A 17,883-nucleotide genomic window follows, 5' to 3' on the forward strand; every position below is an offset into this window, starting at 1 on the left:
TAAACCTCTGCATTTATTTCACTCTAACATTAAATGCAAAATACGGGGTTTTTTTTCAAGCAAGTATTTGTTTCTCATAGTAGTCCTTAGTTAATCACACATTTTATTTTTTTGTAAGCGGCCCCTGAAGATTTTAGTGGCCTATGTTTATCTTACAGAGGAGAGGATTTCATCATATCACATAGAAATTAACTGTGTAAAAGTTATTTTTTTCCATAAAGCTCTTTGTAATAGTGTTTTTCTTTCTTCACCAGCAGTAGATGCAATAGTAAGGACTCAAAGAAATGTATCTGTTTATATTTAGAGAAAATACCATCCTGAGTGAGGTTGAGCCCTTGAAATGCGATTGGGTATATAAAGGAAAAACAAAATCTGGAGAACATAATGTAATTTTCATGTGAATTTATAATTGCACCAGCGGCCTGTTCTCTATAAATACCAATTTGAATAGTTTTAGAACGTGTATTTTGTTCCTGAGTGAATACGGGTAATAAATCTCGTCCAGCCCCCGGCCCTGGGCGAGTGTTTGGGTGCGTTGCCCGGAACTATTCACCGCTAATGAGCGGGCACTACGCACCACTCCTACAGATGCGCTCGCGATCTGTTTGTAGTTTTACTATTGTGTCTGTGCGTGATGCTAATTCACGTGGGTGAGTTGAAAGCAGCTGTGCATAAATCAGCCCTCTGCCTGTCCCCCTGCGCTCCTTGCCCTCTTTAATTAAAAAAGGGAAAAAAGGGTAAGGACGGCCGTGCTCTGGCTGCAGAGCCGGGGCCGGGGGGGGGGGAAGGGAGGGGGGGATGTGTGTGTGTGCTGTGGGTTCCCTTGGAAACCGTCGGGGAGGGCTGGCGCTCACCCGGTTTTGGGCGGGCGGGGCGGTAGAAGCTGTCGCTGCCGCCTAGCCCCGTTGCGGGCCCTCGGCCCCGGTGCCAGCCCCGGCTGCCCTGCCGGGTGCCCGGGAGGAGGCGCGGCCGTCCCGGCGGACTGGGCCCGGCATGCCCTGCGGAGGGGGACGGGCCCATGTAAATGAGGGGGTGGTGCCCAACGCTGCGGCGCGGCTGGGGCTGTTCTGCGGCCGGTGCTGCCCCCAGGTACGGCACGGGAGGGGTGTCTGCCGGGGCGAGCGGCCCATCGCGGTGGCCGGGGTGGAAGTCCCCGCGGTGCGTGGCTCTACGGCCGAAGCGGTGCATGATTGTCCGACCCCCGGCGTTCCGCATTGCTCGCTCTTCTCGGGCTCTCCGGAGGCGCGGTGCGGCGCGGCCCCGCGCCTTGCTGCGGGCTGTGCATAGCAGGAACTGCCCTTGCAAATAGCAGTGTGTGGCTCTTCTCTGGCAGGGGCTCTGTAGCCCGTGCTCTTAGATTCAGAAGTCTGGTGTGTCGTCAAGCGCAAAATTTTACAGTTAGAAATACTAGAGAAGCTCAAGTGAAGGATTGCTTTGCAGTCACTGTATGAAAGCATTTCTCCTATAGAAAGTAATTCTGTATAAAAAACCCCAAGCGGATACAGCTTGGCATCTCTTTGAAAAGACAGTAAAGTATTTGTTTCATACTTGCCATGTGCACCTCCCAATTTGTTTAACAGAGAACCCTGCTAAAGTTGTAGCAGTACGTGCAGTATTTACCATCAGGCTGGATGAGATACAATGAATGTGTCACTCCGGTAATTAAATGGAGAAAATAAAGCAGCATATAGTAATGCAATTATATAATTACTGTATTTGTCTAGGATGAGCGCAGTGGATTTTAAGTTTAGATTTATGAGGCAGTTAGGTACTTACAGTGAGTATGTACATAGATAAAATTAACAGCGTGCACTAAAATAACAATATTAACGTCCCTATGGAACAGTGTTCCCACTGTTAAAACAGAATCACAACTTTGAAATACACCTGCCTTTTCCCTATATGCACACAAACCCAAACATTTTTCCTGTGTGTGGATCAGCACTCCCAGTACAAAGTTAATTAAACTACCTTAAAGGAAAAAAAAAAAATCAAGATAATTCCTGAAGCAAGTGCTCTATTGCTGCTAAGTTATGGTGATTCTGAAATACGCTTTTCTCCATCTACACTCCTTTGAAACTGTTATTTCTATAAACGTTTTCTGCTGCAGTTTGAGTGCTGGATGTTGAGTTCCTTTAATCAGCATAAAAGTATGAAACGAATCTTTCAGCATGCATCAGATGTTTTGGAGACAATCTACTAAAGTTCAGTGTTAATTTACGTCTAGATGTGAGAAGCCTGAGTCTGGTGTGTAATGTTTTGGTTTGAGCACACACAATGTTTATAATGTATCTTAGATTTTTGGTCTTGTTTGCTTACTGGAAAGAAGAATTTGCTCTTGTTGAAGAAGACATTGATTTGGACAGATGAAATAGTTGAACAATGAAGTTTAAGTTCGATGTTAGTTGAAGATATATAACTCATGGTTTAGGGTACATAATGGTAAATGTTTGGAAATTCATTGCAAACTTTAAATATTTTCCCCAAAACTAAAACTTTCTTGCTCTTAAAAGGTACTTCTAGTAACTGAACTTCAGGGTTTTTTTTCTGCCTGAACAAGCAGGTAGAAAATAATGCTGAAGTGAGGCGGGTATAATCTCTTGCAAGATTGGTAAAGCTGTCTGAAAAGAAGTTTACATGTAGTCTGTCAGTATATGTCTTTGTCCTTGCTCTGAACCAGCTATGAAACTGGATTATAAACATGCCATTCCTTCAGTAAAACAATACCAAACACCATCACATCTTTAAAACAATGATGCCATTTGAAGGCCTACCAGTGGGTTTTGATCACTGCTGTTTCATTACTCTTTTGTGGGCGTTTTTGACCTTGAAAAGGGGTTTGAATGTAGATAAAAGACAGATATGACTCATCTACAAATGCACACAAGCCAAAAATATTAGTAGGTTCAAACAGTTTTGGGATAAATAGCATGACTTCAATTTCTCCATCTCTCCACAAACATGGTTACAGTGTTTTAATGAACCCAGTGATAAATGAAAGTTGTGAATAATTGCTAACAAAAAAAAATCTGGAAAATTTTGGTCTTTTTTTTTCTTTCAGATTTGCATAGAATTGTCTCTAACAGCTCTGCTTCCTCTGGTCTTTGCCCCCACTCTCCTAAAAAAGTTTGTATTTCTGGGACCTCTGCTTCAGTCCTTTTTTTCCCCACAATGAAATAGAGAAAATAGGAAAAGTAACATAAATGTGTATTACCATAAAAATTTGGTGAAAAAGCCACTTAACATGCAAGATATCTAAAGGCAAAATTAGCAATTTCAGGTTTTTGTATGTTTAAATGCAAAAATATAAGCAAGGTTCTTTAAACATGCCACTGAAATGCACTGGACCACTTGCATTTTGACTTTCTTATGAAAAGATAGATGGCTTTTGGTTACTACTTCATAAGTTGTTTCCTGAAATATTTAACTTGATGTTCTGATTCAGTTTGAGGCCGGGTAGTATTCTGCTCTTTCATAAGCAACAGGGATTTGCATATTAATTTTATTGTCTAGTAGGAAGTAGGGGCTACATGGTATGGAGTCTGACCCTCATCAGGCTTTCTGAGGGATGTTGGCAAGAACTAGAACATCATTTACCAACTGTAGCTTCACCATCCTGTGTAGCCCTTGGATTTTGATGAGGAAATGCAATCAGGTGATACTGTCATGTAGGGTAAGGCTGTGTGGAGTAAATAAGTGAGCCTCTGTGGTAATTGTAGCTTTCATTGGCATGCTGCCCCTTTGAAGGGTAATGAGAGGAATTTGGGGTTGTGTTACATTTGTTTGTTTCATACTGGTAAATCATTTCTGTGCATGTCTATAAATAAGTCATGTTTTTAATCTGTGCTATAAATCAGGATAAATTGGTCTGTGCTGAGCGCTGTGCTGCTGCAGCTACTCTGGTGTCAGTGCAGTGCCTCAGCTAGCTGGTCCAGAGCTGGCCCAGGGATCTTCAGCACTCTGCAGTAAAAGTGCTGTCTGCTGAAAGCAGCAGGCACTGCTGTGGTGTCTCCACCTGTGGCACAACCATACCAGCTGTGAAGGAAAGGCTGGCAGACCAACACCAGGACTTACCTTTACCTCCTGGGGGGAGAGGGCTGCCTTTTCTAACCCACTTTCCCGAGCCACCTGTGAGTGGGGTCCAGGGCTCCTCTGGGTCCCTGGACATCTCCCACCTGAGGAGCAGCTCTCTGGTACTTTGGCTGACCTTGCAGTGACTTCAGGTGGGGGTTGGGGTCTTTTGAGTATGGATGTGAAATTGATAATGAAGCTCTCAGTGATTTAAAATCTGTTCTTTATTATAATTTAATACAGTCTCATTTTAATGTAGCATGAATATGTAAAAAAAGTAAGCTGGGTTGCAGATGTTTCAGTTGTACTTCCTAAATGATTGCAATCTTTTGTAAGTGCTATTTCTGTGGGGTGAAGTGCTATTTGTGTGGGGTGAAAGGGTAAACAAAAGATGTATATATTTACTGGTTTTAGTGTGGATAACAAGTGATAGTACTGCTTACTTCCAACATGAACCATGACAGCTGACTAGGCCATTTTCAAGAAACATTATTGTCCTCGGGTATTTTACTGGGGGGTGGAGCATGGACCCCACGACTCTGGGGGACTTGGAGTGCTTGCAGAGCTGCCATTGTTTTGCTCTCTTGCAGTAACTGAGTCTTTATCGAACCACTTACTTTCAGAGTAGGGCAAGGTTTAACTTTGCAGTTTTCAATTAAGTCCCTCAGTTGTTTACCTCATCCACTCTTACTTCTAAACAAATGTAACAATGAAATGGAAAAGTGAAAATTACAGAATATTAACTGTCTCATCTTAGTTCTCCTGGAAAAGACAGAATAATCAAGAGATTTGATAAACCAAAATATCCTCAAATATATAAAATAAAAAAACCCTCAGGTTGATAGTGTAAGCCAGATAGCTTTGCAGCAGTGCTTTAAGGAGAGCGTAGGGCAGATAATTAATTTTGTCCCAGCAGAGTCCTCTGGCTGAGATGTCATTGAATGGTCATAAGGTGCTTACAAGTCAGGCGATGCTGTGGGAATGGGCTAGCTGCTTAGTTTCTATTCATCACTGTCTCCGTGACAAGAGTGCCTTGGGAAGTAGATGGGTACATACTTGTTATTAGACCTGCAGCTCTTCTGTCAGCCTTCTGGAAGAATTTCAGATTTGAATTATAAAGTGAACTGAAAGGGATTTTTAAACATGTTTATTATGATGCCAAGTCAGTACAGCCATAAACTTCAGATTTTATTCATCATTAAAAAATGTGAAGAGTCGATGTTCAATTATAACACAGTTGGGATCTAATTCAGGTCAGCCTTACTGTGGGCTGTAGCTTTACACGTTCATGTTGTGATGATACAATATACCCTTCCTCCAACTGTTGAGTATATGAAGGTATACTCACGCAGGTGAGTGAAGACCTGTGTGTAATTTTGCTGGCCAAAAGTATGAAGATGGAAAGATTGGCTTTATTTCCATATGTGCTTGTGTAATTGTAATATGTGTCATTGGATATGACCACCCTTTTTTGGGGTGGTCAGTTATAAAAAACTATGGAGAGTTTATTGACTGCATGTTTTCTCTCTATAAATTTGACCATCTCTATGTGATGCCATGGTCACTAAATTTGGGAATTTGAAGTCTTAGTGTAGCTTATCTTTTTGACTGATTTCTTAAGGACATGCCTACTATATTGCCAAATATGTCCAGCATATTTTCCTTTTTAGTTTTTTTAACCTATTACCTCATTTCATCTGAGCTTGAAAGAGTAGTAGTAGATTTTCCTCAAATACTGTGCAAATGGGTGGGGAAATGGGAAAGAGAGAGACTGTTAGTTCACACCAGTGGAAAAAAAAATGCTCTATGACTATGTCCCTGATTATCAAAGTAAGCACGTGGAGGAATGCATTAAACACCACAACCCTTTGTGTACCAAACCCCTTACTGTGCCTAAGGCAATCCATGCAGAAGAGGCAACTTCATGAAGAATCAAGTTCCATTCATTTCTCAGGGTATTTTTTTTAAACTTGAAATTAAATTTTACTTATATTTTCTAGCTTCATTTACCTTGTGCTGCTCTTGGAAGAGAAGGTGAATTGTCAACACTCTACATAAGTGTCAGTGTCAGGAGGAACCTTACCAGTTGTAGTGTATAAATTCACTGTTGCCTATATTCAGTAATTCCTTGTTCATGTGATGGGTTTTTCTGGTGAATTCCCCAATCAGTGTTTATTGTTTAAATAATGGTATTGCTAAAAGTCTCCTTTTTTGTTTTTAATGAAATCTATTGGTTTTCCTGGTTGAATAGTTACACCATATATGGTGGAAAGTCAAAAAGCAGACAATAGAAACAAATATTAATTTTACATCTTTTATTTTTAAATGTCATTTTTTGTGGGCCTGAACGCCTACATAGGACTGTCTTGTGTGTGCGTTAAACCTGCAGATTGTAACATTAGATGTTGGTTGTGGATTGTCCTTGATTTAGAAAGAAAGCTTGAATTATTATAGCCATAAAACTATTTTTGAAGATAGTTTTAAAACATCACAGCCTTCCAGTACATATTAATAATTTATATTGTCCAATACAAATAGTTTTATTGACTGTTCTCCAGGGAGAAAGATGCACTTAAAGATCTTTTTCCCAATTTTGGCTTCACTTGAGGCTAAGCCTTGAATGAAGTCATGATTTTACTGTCATGCCACAGGCCTATATTCATTTCATTGAATGTTGGCTCCTGCTAACCAAAATTGGTTTTGTTTATAGGGGTCTGTTTCATACACTCTCCCTCGAATATTTCCGCTAAAGAAAGTAATAGGTTTTATGGTATTTTTTGAGCTGATGTTTCTGCCATTTTCTTTCAGCTTCCCAGTAGAAAAAAGCCAGAGTAACCTCTTCATGAAGTGTTTTGGGTTACAAGAGATGCCAGTCTTATTGCCACGTTGCTACTGATAGCTATGACAAATATTTATTTGGTACCTTAAAATGTACACAGGCCCTGTGAGGGTGTTAGAGATTCAGTTAATGATGTTTTCTCTGATTGAAACATTTATTACAAAGGTGAAACAAGGTATTATGGGAGACTTTTATGGTTTCAGTGTTTAAAATATATAAAGTCCATCAACCCAAAATCTTTTGATTTGTTCCTTGTTAAGTTGTCAAATGCAAAGAACCAAGCTTATACCATTAGTTTTAAATTACTTGTTGAAGTTGGAAGAACGGGATTTGACCATCATAGTATCAGACGCTCCCCACCAGTTTCCCTGGTCTCCCTCACTGAAAACCCGGAGGCTTCTGGAGCACCCATAGGCAGAGAAGAAGGTATTCCTTCAGCTGTGCTTTTTTTTTCGGTGGATGTGATGAGACAAAGGCATCGGGTTGGACAAAATCATCTGCCAAGCTGGAATTTGAATGCCGAATTAAGGAAAGTTGAAACAGTCTCCATTAGGGAACGTGCTGAGCATGCCTATTGTGTAACGCTGCAGCAGTGCTAAAACACAAATGGCTGCTGGCTGTGCACAGGCAGTTCTTTAATATCTCAGGATTTGGTGTGTAATAAGCTAAGAATGTTTTTTCATGCTACCCATGCAAAGAATTCTTATTAAAAATATTTGTCAAGACAAATGAAACCTCTACCTTAAACATGTATACGTAATTAAATTTTAACAGTGTGTGACAAAAGCAAACCTGTGTTAGAAGAGCAACAAAATTTGCAGAGCTAAGCAATGTATAATTGGCAACTAGCGTAATTTTTGCAATTATATGACCCTTTACTGTGTATTTATTTTGATACCCAAAGCAATGTATATTTACACTTCAGAGATGGCTGTTGAAGCTAAGAATACATTTTACAAGGGTACTGCAAATAGTCTTAACTGTATTAGGGCAGCATTCTGCTTCACAAATCAGTGCTGCTGAGAAGCGGGGTATATTAATACAACTGATCTGTTTCTGCTGGTTGTGCTGGCTTGTTCAAAGTGAGCTGACCTAATGCAAATCTTTAGCTATATGTTCAGATACATAGCACAGATGAATTCCTGCTGCATGGTAACACTCAGCATTGATAACACCCGTATTTTTTTAGATCTCCTTTATAACTGGCCTCCAGTTATCACGGCGCTACATGGTTTTGCTATTTTGTTTGTATTTTTCTTAAAGTATGAAGGAAATTCAGTGGTTTGGGATCAGAAAATAATTTTTTTAACGTTCTACTTAAGTCTTCAATTCTTTCTCATTGTTTTTTCTCTCTCCAGTTTAACTTCTTCCATTGTGGTTCTTATTGTCAGTTCTCAAAACCTGATAAATTAGGGAAAATTTTGTGCATTTAGGTACATCTTTGACATTTGAGAAAAAAGTTCTTGAGAGTGAGAGTGCTTTTCAACCACAGCAGTTGCAAGATATTTTTTAAATCATTATTATTTTTAACCCAGGTAAAACAGTTTATCTCTTTTCACCTTGTAAATATTTTGCCAAGTTTAAACATACATGAAGGAACATCTGAAACTTACAAAGGAAATGAGAGAAAGTGGACAAAAAGTGAGATTAAGTGCCAAGCTCTTCATGTTCCCCTTGCCAGAAGAATATATTTAGAGGTCAGAATAGTCAGCATAATTGATTCCTGCCAGAGGCAGTATGAATTTATATCTTTACCCTTGGCTTGACTTTTAGCCTATATTTATTTAGCCATTTAAACTGTTGTTTCCATTTCTTTTGACTGTACCCTTGGCAGTCTCATTGTTGACACTTTTACTTCCTTCCTATTGGAAGTCATAATGTCTGGAAATATTTTTTTTAAAGAAAGTGTGTAGACTACAACTAAAGACTGTGTCACAAGTGTTAGTGTTTTCTCAGTTAAAGCAAGTGTTTTGTGGTATAAGGGGTATTTCTACATAGGGAGGTTCTGACTAAATATTTTAATTGTAATCTTGGCAGTACATTTGCTGTGATATGCAAACTTAATGTTTTAAAGATATAATTAGGGGTATTAAGAGATCTGAGTTGATTTTTAAGCTGTCCTGAAGATAAATTAATCTAGTTGTCTTTTCTTGAAGGGGAGAGGGATCACTGTTCAGACAAATCATTTTAAAAATGGCCAAGCTGTTGTCCCCCCAGAGGTTCTATCATTTAATACAGCTGCTCTGGTTTTCAAAACATTTTCTTTTGAAGTGTTTTAGAACTGATCAAAATCCCATTGTGTCTGAAGACAAGGCAAAATCACAGTGCCAGAAAAGCTCATTACCAATGCAGAAGTCCAGTACCACACTGTAGGGAGGAGCGTGCGTTTCTCAGCACTGTCATGATGGCTGTAAAATACCCCTGTCCTTCCAGCAAGGTCATTGAGGACCACAGGTCTTTTGCTTCTGAATGAGGTTTCAGGAGTAGTACCTAAGTCATGTTTCCTTAATGAAATAAGAAGGCCATTAGAGGTTAGATGCTCCAGTGTTAAGTGTTTTAATCCGAAACATCTGGGTGGTTACCCTTCAGCACGGAACCCCCTGCTCAACAGCTTTGCTGTCGAAGCTCCCTGGGGTCCAGCCACAGCCCAGTGACCGCACCTGAAGGCAAGCACATAAACCTTCTCTTTCAAGAACAGAGCATAGGTCACTCTTTTAAAATCACCATTCTTGTAAAGATCTGCTGCCGAGTGGGTTTCCTGTTATTTTACACAGTAGTTTATCAGCTAAGGATCTCACTGGGATGCTGGAGAGCTGAATATGTTGTTCAGTAATAGCTTAGTGGAGAGCACCCTCATCTTTTGCTTAGGTGGATGCTGTTTCACTATATAGAAAAAAACCCCTAAGATTCATAGTCCAAAGAGAGTGTGCACAGGCAGTATGCCAAGCGCCGTACTGGATTAACCAACCTTTGGGTACAGAAGCAATTGCTCAGGGGTTTAGACCCAGTTCAGCCATTCTGTCCCTTTTCCTTGTCAACATCCTCTGAACTCATACTCCGTTTTCTGTTTGTTCATAGGCACTTGCTTGGAAGAACACCAAGTTTCATGCTTCCAGAGGAACCTAGATATGAAGTTACTCAGGCATGTTAAATCTCTGTAATTTCTGGGTATGTGGAGAAGCAAACTTTTGCTAGGGAAAGTGAGACCCTGAAAAAGCTGAGAGGCCTTGGAAGAAGATGGTTTGGTGACAGAGGGACTGAGCCTTCTAGGTTTTGATCTGAGAACTGGTCAAAGACCAGTGGCCTTGGAGCCATTTCATCTAATTGAAAGCTGCAGTTCCTCAGTCAACAGGCACTAATCAGCCATTTGCGTGCCCCTGTGCCCTTTCAAGACGTAGACTGAGCATGCATAACTGCAATGTGGCAATGTGTACCTGTGGAGATTGCAGGTCACCCACCCCACCCCCCTGCTTTTTTTCTGGCCCTAGGGCATCTGGCACCAGTTCCCAAAGCAGACTCAAGGTGGCTGTATCAGGGACCATTGCTCTCTGTATGTTACTGTCAAGCACTGAGTACCTTTTAATGGGATAGCCACGTCTTGTTCTGGGAGTCATTAACTCAGAATTGAGTCTGTTTGAATAGTAACCGAGTGTACGAGTGGTTTCAGACCTGCACGGTTTTTTGCTCACTTCCTCTCCTTTGTCCTGTCTGATGAGCACTTAAGTTACGATGTCAGAAGTGGAATAGTGTCAGCAAGAGGCTCAGGTGCTCTGGGGCCTTCCCCAGAGGCAGGCTGTTAAGGGTTGCACAGCTGTGAGATTGAGAGCATAGGCAGTAACGTGCTGGGTGCTTTCTGGCAACTGCATTGATCAGACAGGCTCCTCAGCTTCAGGATGAGTAACTTGATGCTGCAGTTCCCCTTGTGTCTCCATTGCCATTCCCTCCCTGCACACCCTCCAAGTATAACGGCATTTTCTAATTCCATATGGCATCAGCAGATGCACTGCACTTCTTTCTCTTGTCATATCATTGCTATCAGTGATTGAAATGGAAATACCACTGTACCAACAGCAAAGCAACCTCAGTGATGTCTCTTCAGCTATTTCTGCTTTCTTGTATGTGTGGAGTTCTATCTAGTACAACGTGCTGCTAGACACTGGCATGCTTCTGCTGCTGTTCACTGTCCAAAATACTGTAAAGACTGAAACACTTCTGATTTTGAAGGGTTTGTGGATGTAGTTTTGGGAAATGTTTTTTACTGTGGGTTTTTTCCCCCAGTAAGCTAGTATGAAACTTCTTGTCTCAGGAGAGCAAGTCACATGAATTTCTAAGAGGCCATACACTGTCATATAGCAACGTTTCAGCCTTATGCTTCAGGGAAATTGACTGTAAGGATGAGGAAGCAGTCATGGATCTGCAGTGGTTGTGACTGGATTTCTCATCCCATTACTTTCTGCTGAAGCGTTAAATACTGACTACTGCTGAAGACAGGATATTAAACTTGGTGCAGTCATGTATGTGCTTCTTTCAGCTTTTGTTTCCTAAGAGGTGAATGAACTCCCTTATTATAAAACTTCTAGTCCTTGTCATTAAATAATATCATAAAAACGTTGTATAATGTATACATAGTTTCTAGGTTTGGCTTACAAAGGCAAGTTTAAACCTGCCTATAATTCCCTTAGGCTGTGCACCGGACCTGGTAGACAATTTAAAATGCTTTGTCAGCAAAGCAAAGCAAGTAATTAGAAACTAAGTCTCTGTTGCATGGGATGAAACCATGATATTCTTGCCACCTCAGTCCTAACATTTCCTGGAGACAGACTTAAGTGTTTGATGAATTCTGCTTTTGAGTTAGTTCTACAGATTTTGTAACCTGGTAAACCCATCAATGTTTTTTAATGTTTTTTCTTGTAGCTCGGTTTCGTTTATCCTCTCTTATCCTGTTCTAGCTGCATATCAGGCCAAAAATTGGTTGCAAACCTCTTCACATGGTCACTTCCTGGAAGAAAACTGGTGTTGAGATTTAAAGGGGGCTGTAGGATGCATAAGAGACATTGAAGCTACTTGGTACTAGACCGAGTGTGAGCAAAGATACCAGAGAATCTACTGAAGTGCTCTGCTTTACAGGATCAGAACACAACAGCTACATCACTGAGATGCTACCTCTGTTAAATAAAAAGATAAAACAGTACAGGCTAAAGACAGCATTCTCTTCCTTCTGCTGTCAAGTGGCAAAGTACAGTTTATGTCCACAGTGGCAGAGCTGTCAGCTGCCAAAACCCAGGTTCCCCCATCCAGCCTGCCTGCTGGGAATGGTTCTGGCGCCTGCTTTATCTTGCATTATCCAGGAGAGCACAAGGTGACTTGGGCCAAAACTCTGAAATGTGCTAATTGTTCAACTGTATGGCCAGTAGCGAAGCCTCTACCTTAACCTTGTCTTACTTACTAGTCGTTTAGTACAGCATATGTCAGCTTCCTGACAGTTTGTCGGTGGTAGGGGTTTTTTTAACCACATAGCTAGAGAAACGTTGGTTGGAAGGTGGCTCTGGAGGTTCTCTCTGAGCCAGAATGCAGCTGGCTCAGAATTAATAAATCCTAAAGGTAGCTTCAGGGATTTTAAAAAAGTGAGGAATACAAATTTATTTTTATTTCTTTTTTTTTTTTCTTGCTTTGAGTGGGATTTGGCAGAACCCCTGGGGTAAGTCCGTAGCACTAGGTTGTGTGTACTACTTTGCGAGTCTAGCATGTCATCAATCCTAGGAAAACTTTTTGCCTGGATAAATATCTGCACTGCTTGCCTCTGCAGTGCTGTCAGTGGCAGCTGCATGTCTTCAGAGTAAGCTTCAGCCATTGATGATCCCTTCTCAGTTAGTTAAGGGGACACTTTGTTCTTACTGATGCACAGTTTATATTATATTTCTACCTCTGCTGTTAGATTTCTGCTTGAACACTTAGCTTCATCATCATCTTCTCAACATGGACTCTAATTTCTTAATTGTGGGAAGGAGAGAGTTTAGGAGGCAGTTGGTATCTCTGACTGGAGTGGGGAATTTCTGATTCTGAATGTATTGAGCACTTTACTGGTATATGGTCTTTATGACCGCATTGTCTTATCTGTCCATTATTGGAATTATCAGATGGATTTCTTATAGGGTTGAAGCGAATGCATATTAGATGACATACATTTGGCAATGGGAACTCTATAGTGTTCAGTATGATTTCATCTTATCTAATTTTATCCCTCATTGTGAACATTCCTTCCTCCTGTGGCAGCAAAGGGTGTACCAAGCAAACACCAAGCAAGGGTGTTTAAAGAGAAACACCCTTTTTCTTGTTTGAAATTTAAGAAGATAACCTAGAAATTGGGATCCCCAATAATGGGGAAAACACTCTTGAAAGTAATCTGTTACACATAATTCTAGTGAAATAACCATCTCCATAACAAGTTAGAGTATGACTTACAATGGTTTGTTTCTTTCCTATAGTTTCACTGTAAATTAACTATATCTTATTTCATACTAAATGATTATTCAAGGGTAGAAGTGCTATCTTATTGGTACTGCTAAGTAAAAATTATTCTGGAGGTTATGACTGCATATTCTGCTGTTGGATTTTTTAGTGCCTCACTGCCTCTGTTCGTGTTACAGGTACATGTGACAGCATTGCAGCAATGAGTGGAATTTTAAAGAGGAAGTTTGAAGAAGTTGATGGCTCCTCACCTTGTTCCTCTGTGCGGGAATCAGATGATGATGTTTCTAGCAGTGAAAGTGCTGACAGTGGTGATAGTGTCAATCCATCCACTTCTAATCATTTTACCCGTAAGTACTAAATCTGTGTATCTAAAGAATTCCTCCCATTCCTCAAAATAAAATAAATTTTATGGTTAGATAAACACTGATTTTAAATTGAACAGATGATAAATTGGACTCTTTAGGGTTGAGTTTATGCAAAATGAGGTTGCATCCTCTTCCTTTCTCTTTAACTGTATAAAACAATCTGTCAGGTAAGAATTTGAAGTCAATTGGAAGCCCCTTCCTGTTTGCTATTTGAATTATGTAGCTGTTTGTAGTTAATGTTGGGAGTTGTGCTTAAGGTATTTCAAACAGATACTGTAGGGAAGGTGCTTTAAGTAAGCTCAATTATTTTCTCTAGGTAAGTGTACTGCAGCTGGCAGCTTTATTTGCAGTATTGTGTCAGTGAGAGTTCTTCTCCAAAGAAAACAATCAGCTTTCTTGTATTTGGAATTGAGGAACATTGTGTATGTGCATTACAGTAGTTCATGCCTCATGTGAGGAAGGGTATCTCTCTACTAGTCAATGCCTGTACTGAAGAATTTGGGGTTAAGTTAGCAAAGCTTTGTGTGCAACATATGTATCTAGGAAGAATAAATTTACAGCATATATTTGTAGTTTATGATACTGATTTTTGGTGGTTATATTATTTTAATATTGAACTGCTGGTTTTAAAAAGCAGGGGTTTGCCACCTTGAACTCTATTGCATATTGATCTCCTGGCTGGAATTTGTGACTATAAAGCTGTTTTCTTAAGACTATGGACAGAGGAGTGGGTAAAGCTTCTCATTGCTGCCCACATGATCCATACAACTATGTGGTCTAGGTTACACCTAGAAATCATGTTTGTAGTATGCCATATGAATATAATTATAACTGACTTGTTTACCAAATGCTGCTCAGCAGTTTGAGCCAGGGTTTGGATGTGAGGGTCTGAATCCTGTGTTCTAGAATGGAGCATTCCTGTGCAAAATGTTACACAGGCACAACTTCACAAATGCCTTTATGTGCAACAGTCTTGATACTTTAAATTATATTTAAGATGCAGTACTAGTAGGGGGCCTGTTTTATTGAAATGCCACAAAGGAGCTAAGTGGCCCAGTAAATCCTTTTGGTAGCATTAAGAAATAGTTTGATGACAATATTACCTGCATGCTGACCTTTTAACTTTTGCATCTGTTTAAGGACTTAGATTATTCATCACAGATTGAAAGCAGTCCCTTCACATCAAATAGTCCTTGCCACCCACATAGAAGACAGCAAGTTTATTGTGTATACGCAGATAATACAAAGAATCATAGAATCGTAGGGGTTGGAAGGGACCTCAAGAGATCATCGGGTCCAACCCCCCTGCCAAAGCAGCTCCCTAGGACATATCACTCAGGCGTCCAGGCGGGTCTTGAATATCTCCAGAGATGGAGACTCCACCACCTCCCTGGGCAGCCTGTTCCAGGGCTCTGTCACCCTCACTGTGTAAAAGTTCTTCCGCATGTTGACGTGTGCTTCCTGTGCTTCAGCTTGCAGCCATTGCCCCTTGTCCTGTCTCCACAGACCACTGAAAAGGGGCTGGCCAATTCCCCCTGCATCCCATACTTAAGATATTTATAAACATTAATAAGGTCCCTCCTTAGGCTTCTTTTCTCTAGACTGAACAGTTCCAGCTCACTCAGATGTACTTAGATTTTTATTTTTTATTTTTTTTAGAACTTCCAGATTATCTAAAGACTTTTACTTTAAAAAGCTTATTTTGAGTTCTCGGAATTGATAAGAAATGAACTAATGTTACTGAGGTACTTGGCCCTGTCTTGTCAAGTCAGAGTATGTGGAAATTGTCAGTGTTTGTATCTCACAAATACCAGTGTCTTACAGAGCCAGTAACTGATGCCCACTTGAAAACTACATGCAGATGCGTTGTACAGTAACAACACTGTTAACAGTGTACATTAAAGAGTAAACAGAAAGCCAAACACGTCCATCTCCCAACATTAAAAAGCTTTCCTAGGTTGAATATTTGAATCCATACTTTTAAGAGAATGTGGAGAGGGAGAGTTCTGTGAGACTTCAGTCAACCGGCTGAAAAGAGCCAGTGCAGAAGAAAGGCCTGGGCTGATTTCTTGCCTCTGTTACATGTTTGAGTACCACCTTGATGGGGGTTATCTTTCTAAGCCATTATCTGACACATTGTACCGTTTTCTTTCCTTTGGTGAGATACTGTCAGATCCTGTGTACTGTTTTCCTTTGTGTCTGTTTTCCTCTAAGAAAAGTATAAACTCTGTTTTACTGGCTGGAAGTGTGGGGGTTGTGGGTGACCTATAGTTGACACCAAGATTTATATGTTAATTCTTTAACTGAGCGTTTTAAAAAAGCCTAACTTGGCCCTCCAAGTTTTATTTTGCCTTTCTAATTGACCTGACAAGGAGATGGTATTTTAATCACTTGCACCTACAACTCTGAACGCTTCAGCAAGGAGGCAGCTTGTGTATAAATCTATCTAGAATAGCTGATGCATCTCAGTATTTACACGGCCCTTGAAACAATATGTGTTGGGTCAGATAAACAAGAACCTTTCAGCTATCCTGCTCCATTAGCCTTAAGGTCAGTTTAACCTGCCAGCTAAATGAGGCACACAGCTCCTCTGGATCATTCAGGTGGGGCAGAACCACCAGAAGAAGATAGCTTTGATCTCAACAATTAACCCTGTAGTATGAGAGCAGAAAATACATGACTGAGATGTCCTAAGTGCTATTTGTTGTGCCTACTACAGAGTTTCTTTAACAATATATCCATTTAAATAAATTGAGACAGCAACAGCAACAACAAATCCCTAGTCTAACTTACAGGCATCTTTCTTCTGAGTCAGGAAATGAAATTTCCGTCCGTAAAACATGGGCAACTATTGTCAGGTTCATAACCAAAAAATAAATGAATGTAATACTTCCTTGGTCAGGTGTGAGTATTCATATATATGTTTGTGTGTGTATACACACATATATGTACGCACACATCTGCACATTTTTAAATTTCTTACGAAATGGTGAGGGAGTGCCTTCATTACAACTGGCAGATACAATCCCTGATGGTTTTTTTACTTAGTTTTCTGTTAGAGGACATTCCTTTTTGATTCAGCAGGCCATTAATCACACCAGAGATTTACTTTAATGGATACAAAAGCATGTTACTAACTGGTACACATACTTGTCCCATTTCAGGGCCACTTTTTATCACTTTTTATCACTTTTTATTTTACTCTTTGTCAGGACTAAGGGTCCTTGGAGGTACATGGAATAGTGTGGGAGCACACTCAATGCCATTTCAGCTCCTATGAATTGCCCTGTTAAGCTAACACACCCTGCTGCTGTGTTTCACCAGCTCCATCAGTTGTCTTTGACATTGCTGTAAGTACAGTGCTCCTACAGATCCTCTGACTCTGTGCTGAGGGACACTGGGTTCCACGCTCCAGGTGAGACGGGTGCATCCTGCCTTCTGGAAGTACCTGCCCTACGTGTTTTATATATTTTTCTGATAAATACACAAATTTAAGTTGCAGAATTGCATGCGATCGAAAGACCTTGTAAAACCTAATCGTGTCCTGTCCTTTGTGTTTTGGTGCTGGTAAAAAATCCCCATAGCACATTTAGCACAGACACATCTCCTAAGAGATGTACTTTGAAGAGCTGCTATTGCTTTGCTCTGGCATTTCAACTTCGATGTAGCAAAGCTGAAACTTTTAAAGTAGTGCTTTTATTGCAGAGGTTTCTCTTGAGCTGTAGAGGCAGGTGAAATCTCCAGTACCAGCTCCTCTGACAGGAGGTAAAACCACTGCGCAGCCTAGTTGATACCCTCCATTAATTGTCACTATCTTGCCATTAACATTATCACTGTCATTAGCAGGCTATTCTGCAGACAGCCATAATCATAGGTACTGTCATTCTGCTAATTAGGGTACTGTCTTGGAAGAGTATTGGATGCTTGAGGTTTGTTATGAACGTGGCTGGTCTTGGAGGTGGTTCTGAGAATCAGGAATAAGGGCTGTTTTTAAGGGAGTTTTCTTAGTTTGTGCAGCTATTTCTCTGTATTTTTGAAAAGTGCATTTCATATACAAACAGGGACAGTTGTGGTTTTACATGATATTTTTTTGGGCTTAGATAACATATAAATATTTTTCTTTTTTGTTGAAGATGT

The 17,883-nt window shown here is 40.4% G+C and overlaps 1 protein-coding gene across 1 annotated transcript in view; it reads left to right on the plus strand.

Moving 5' to 3' along the window:
* Nucleotides 1-17,883, plus strand: part of CSRNP3 (cysteine and serine rich nuclear protein 3) — a gene marked incomplete at its 3' end in the record, with an annotated part of 79,718 nt that overhangs the window by 40,170 nt on the left and 21,665 nt on the right. Inside the window, exon 3 of the mRNA XM_084264452.1 lies at nt 13,558-13,728. Within this exon, the coding sequence (XP_084120578.1) occupies nt 13,558-13,728 (171 nt within the window). The remainder of the gene's footprint in view (nt 1-13,557; nt 13,729-17,883) is intronic.

This window comes from Gallinula chloropus (assembly GCF_964237585.1).
Source record: "Gallinula chloropus genome assembly, chromosome: 5".
Lineage (NCBI taxonomy): Eukaryota > Metazoa > Chordata > Aves > Gruiformes > Rallidae > Gallinula > Gallinula chloropus.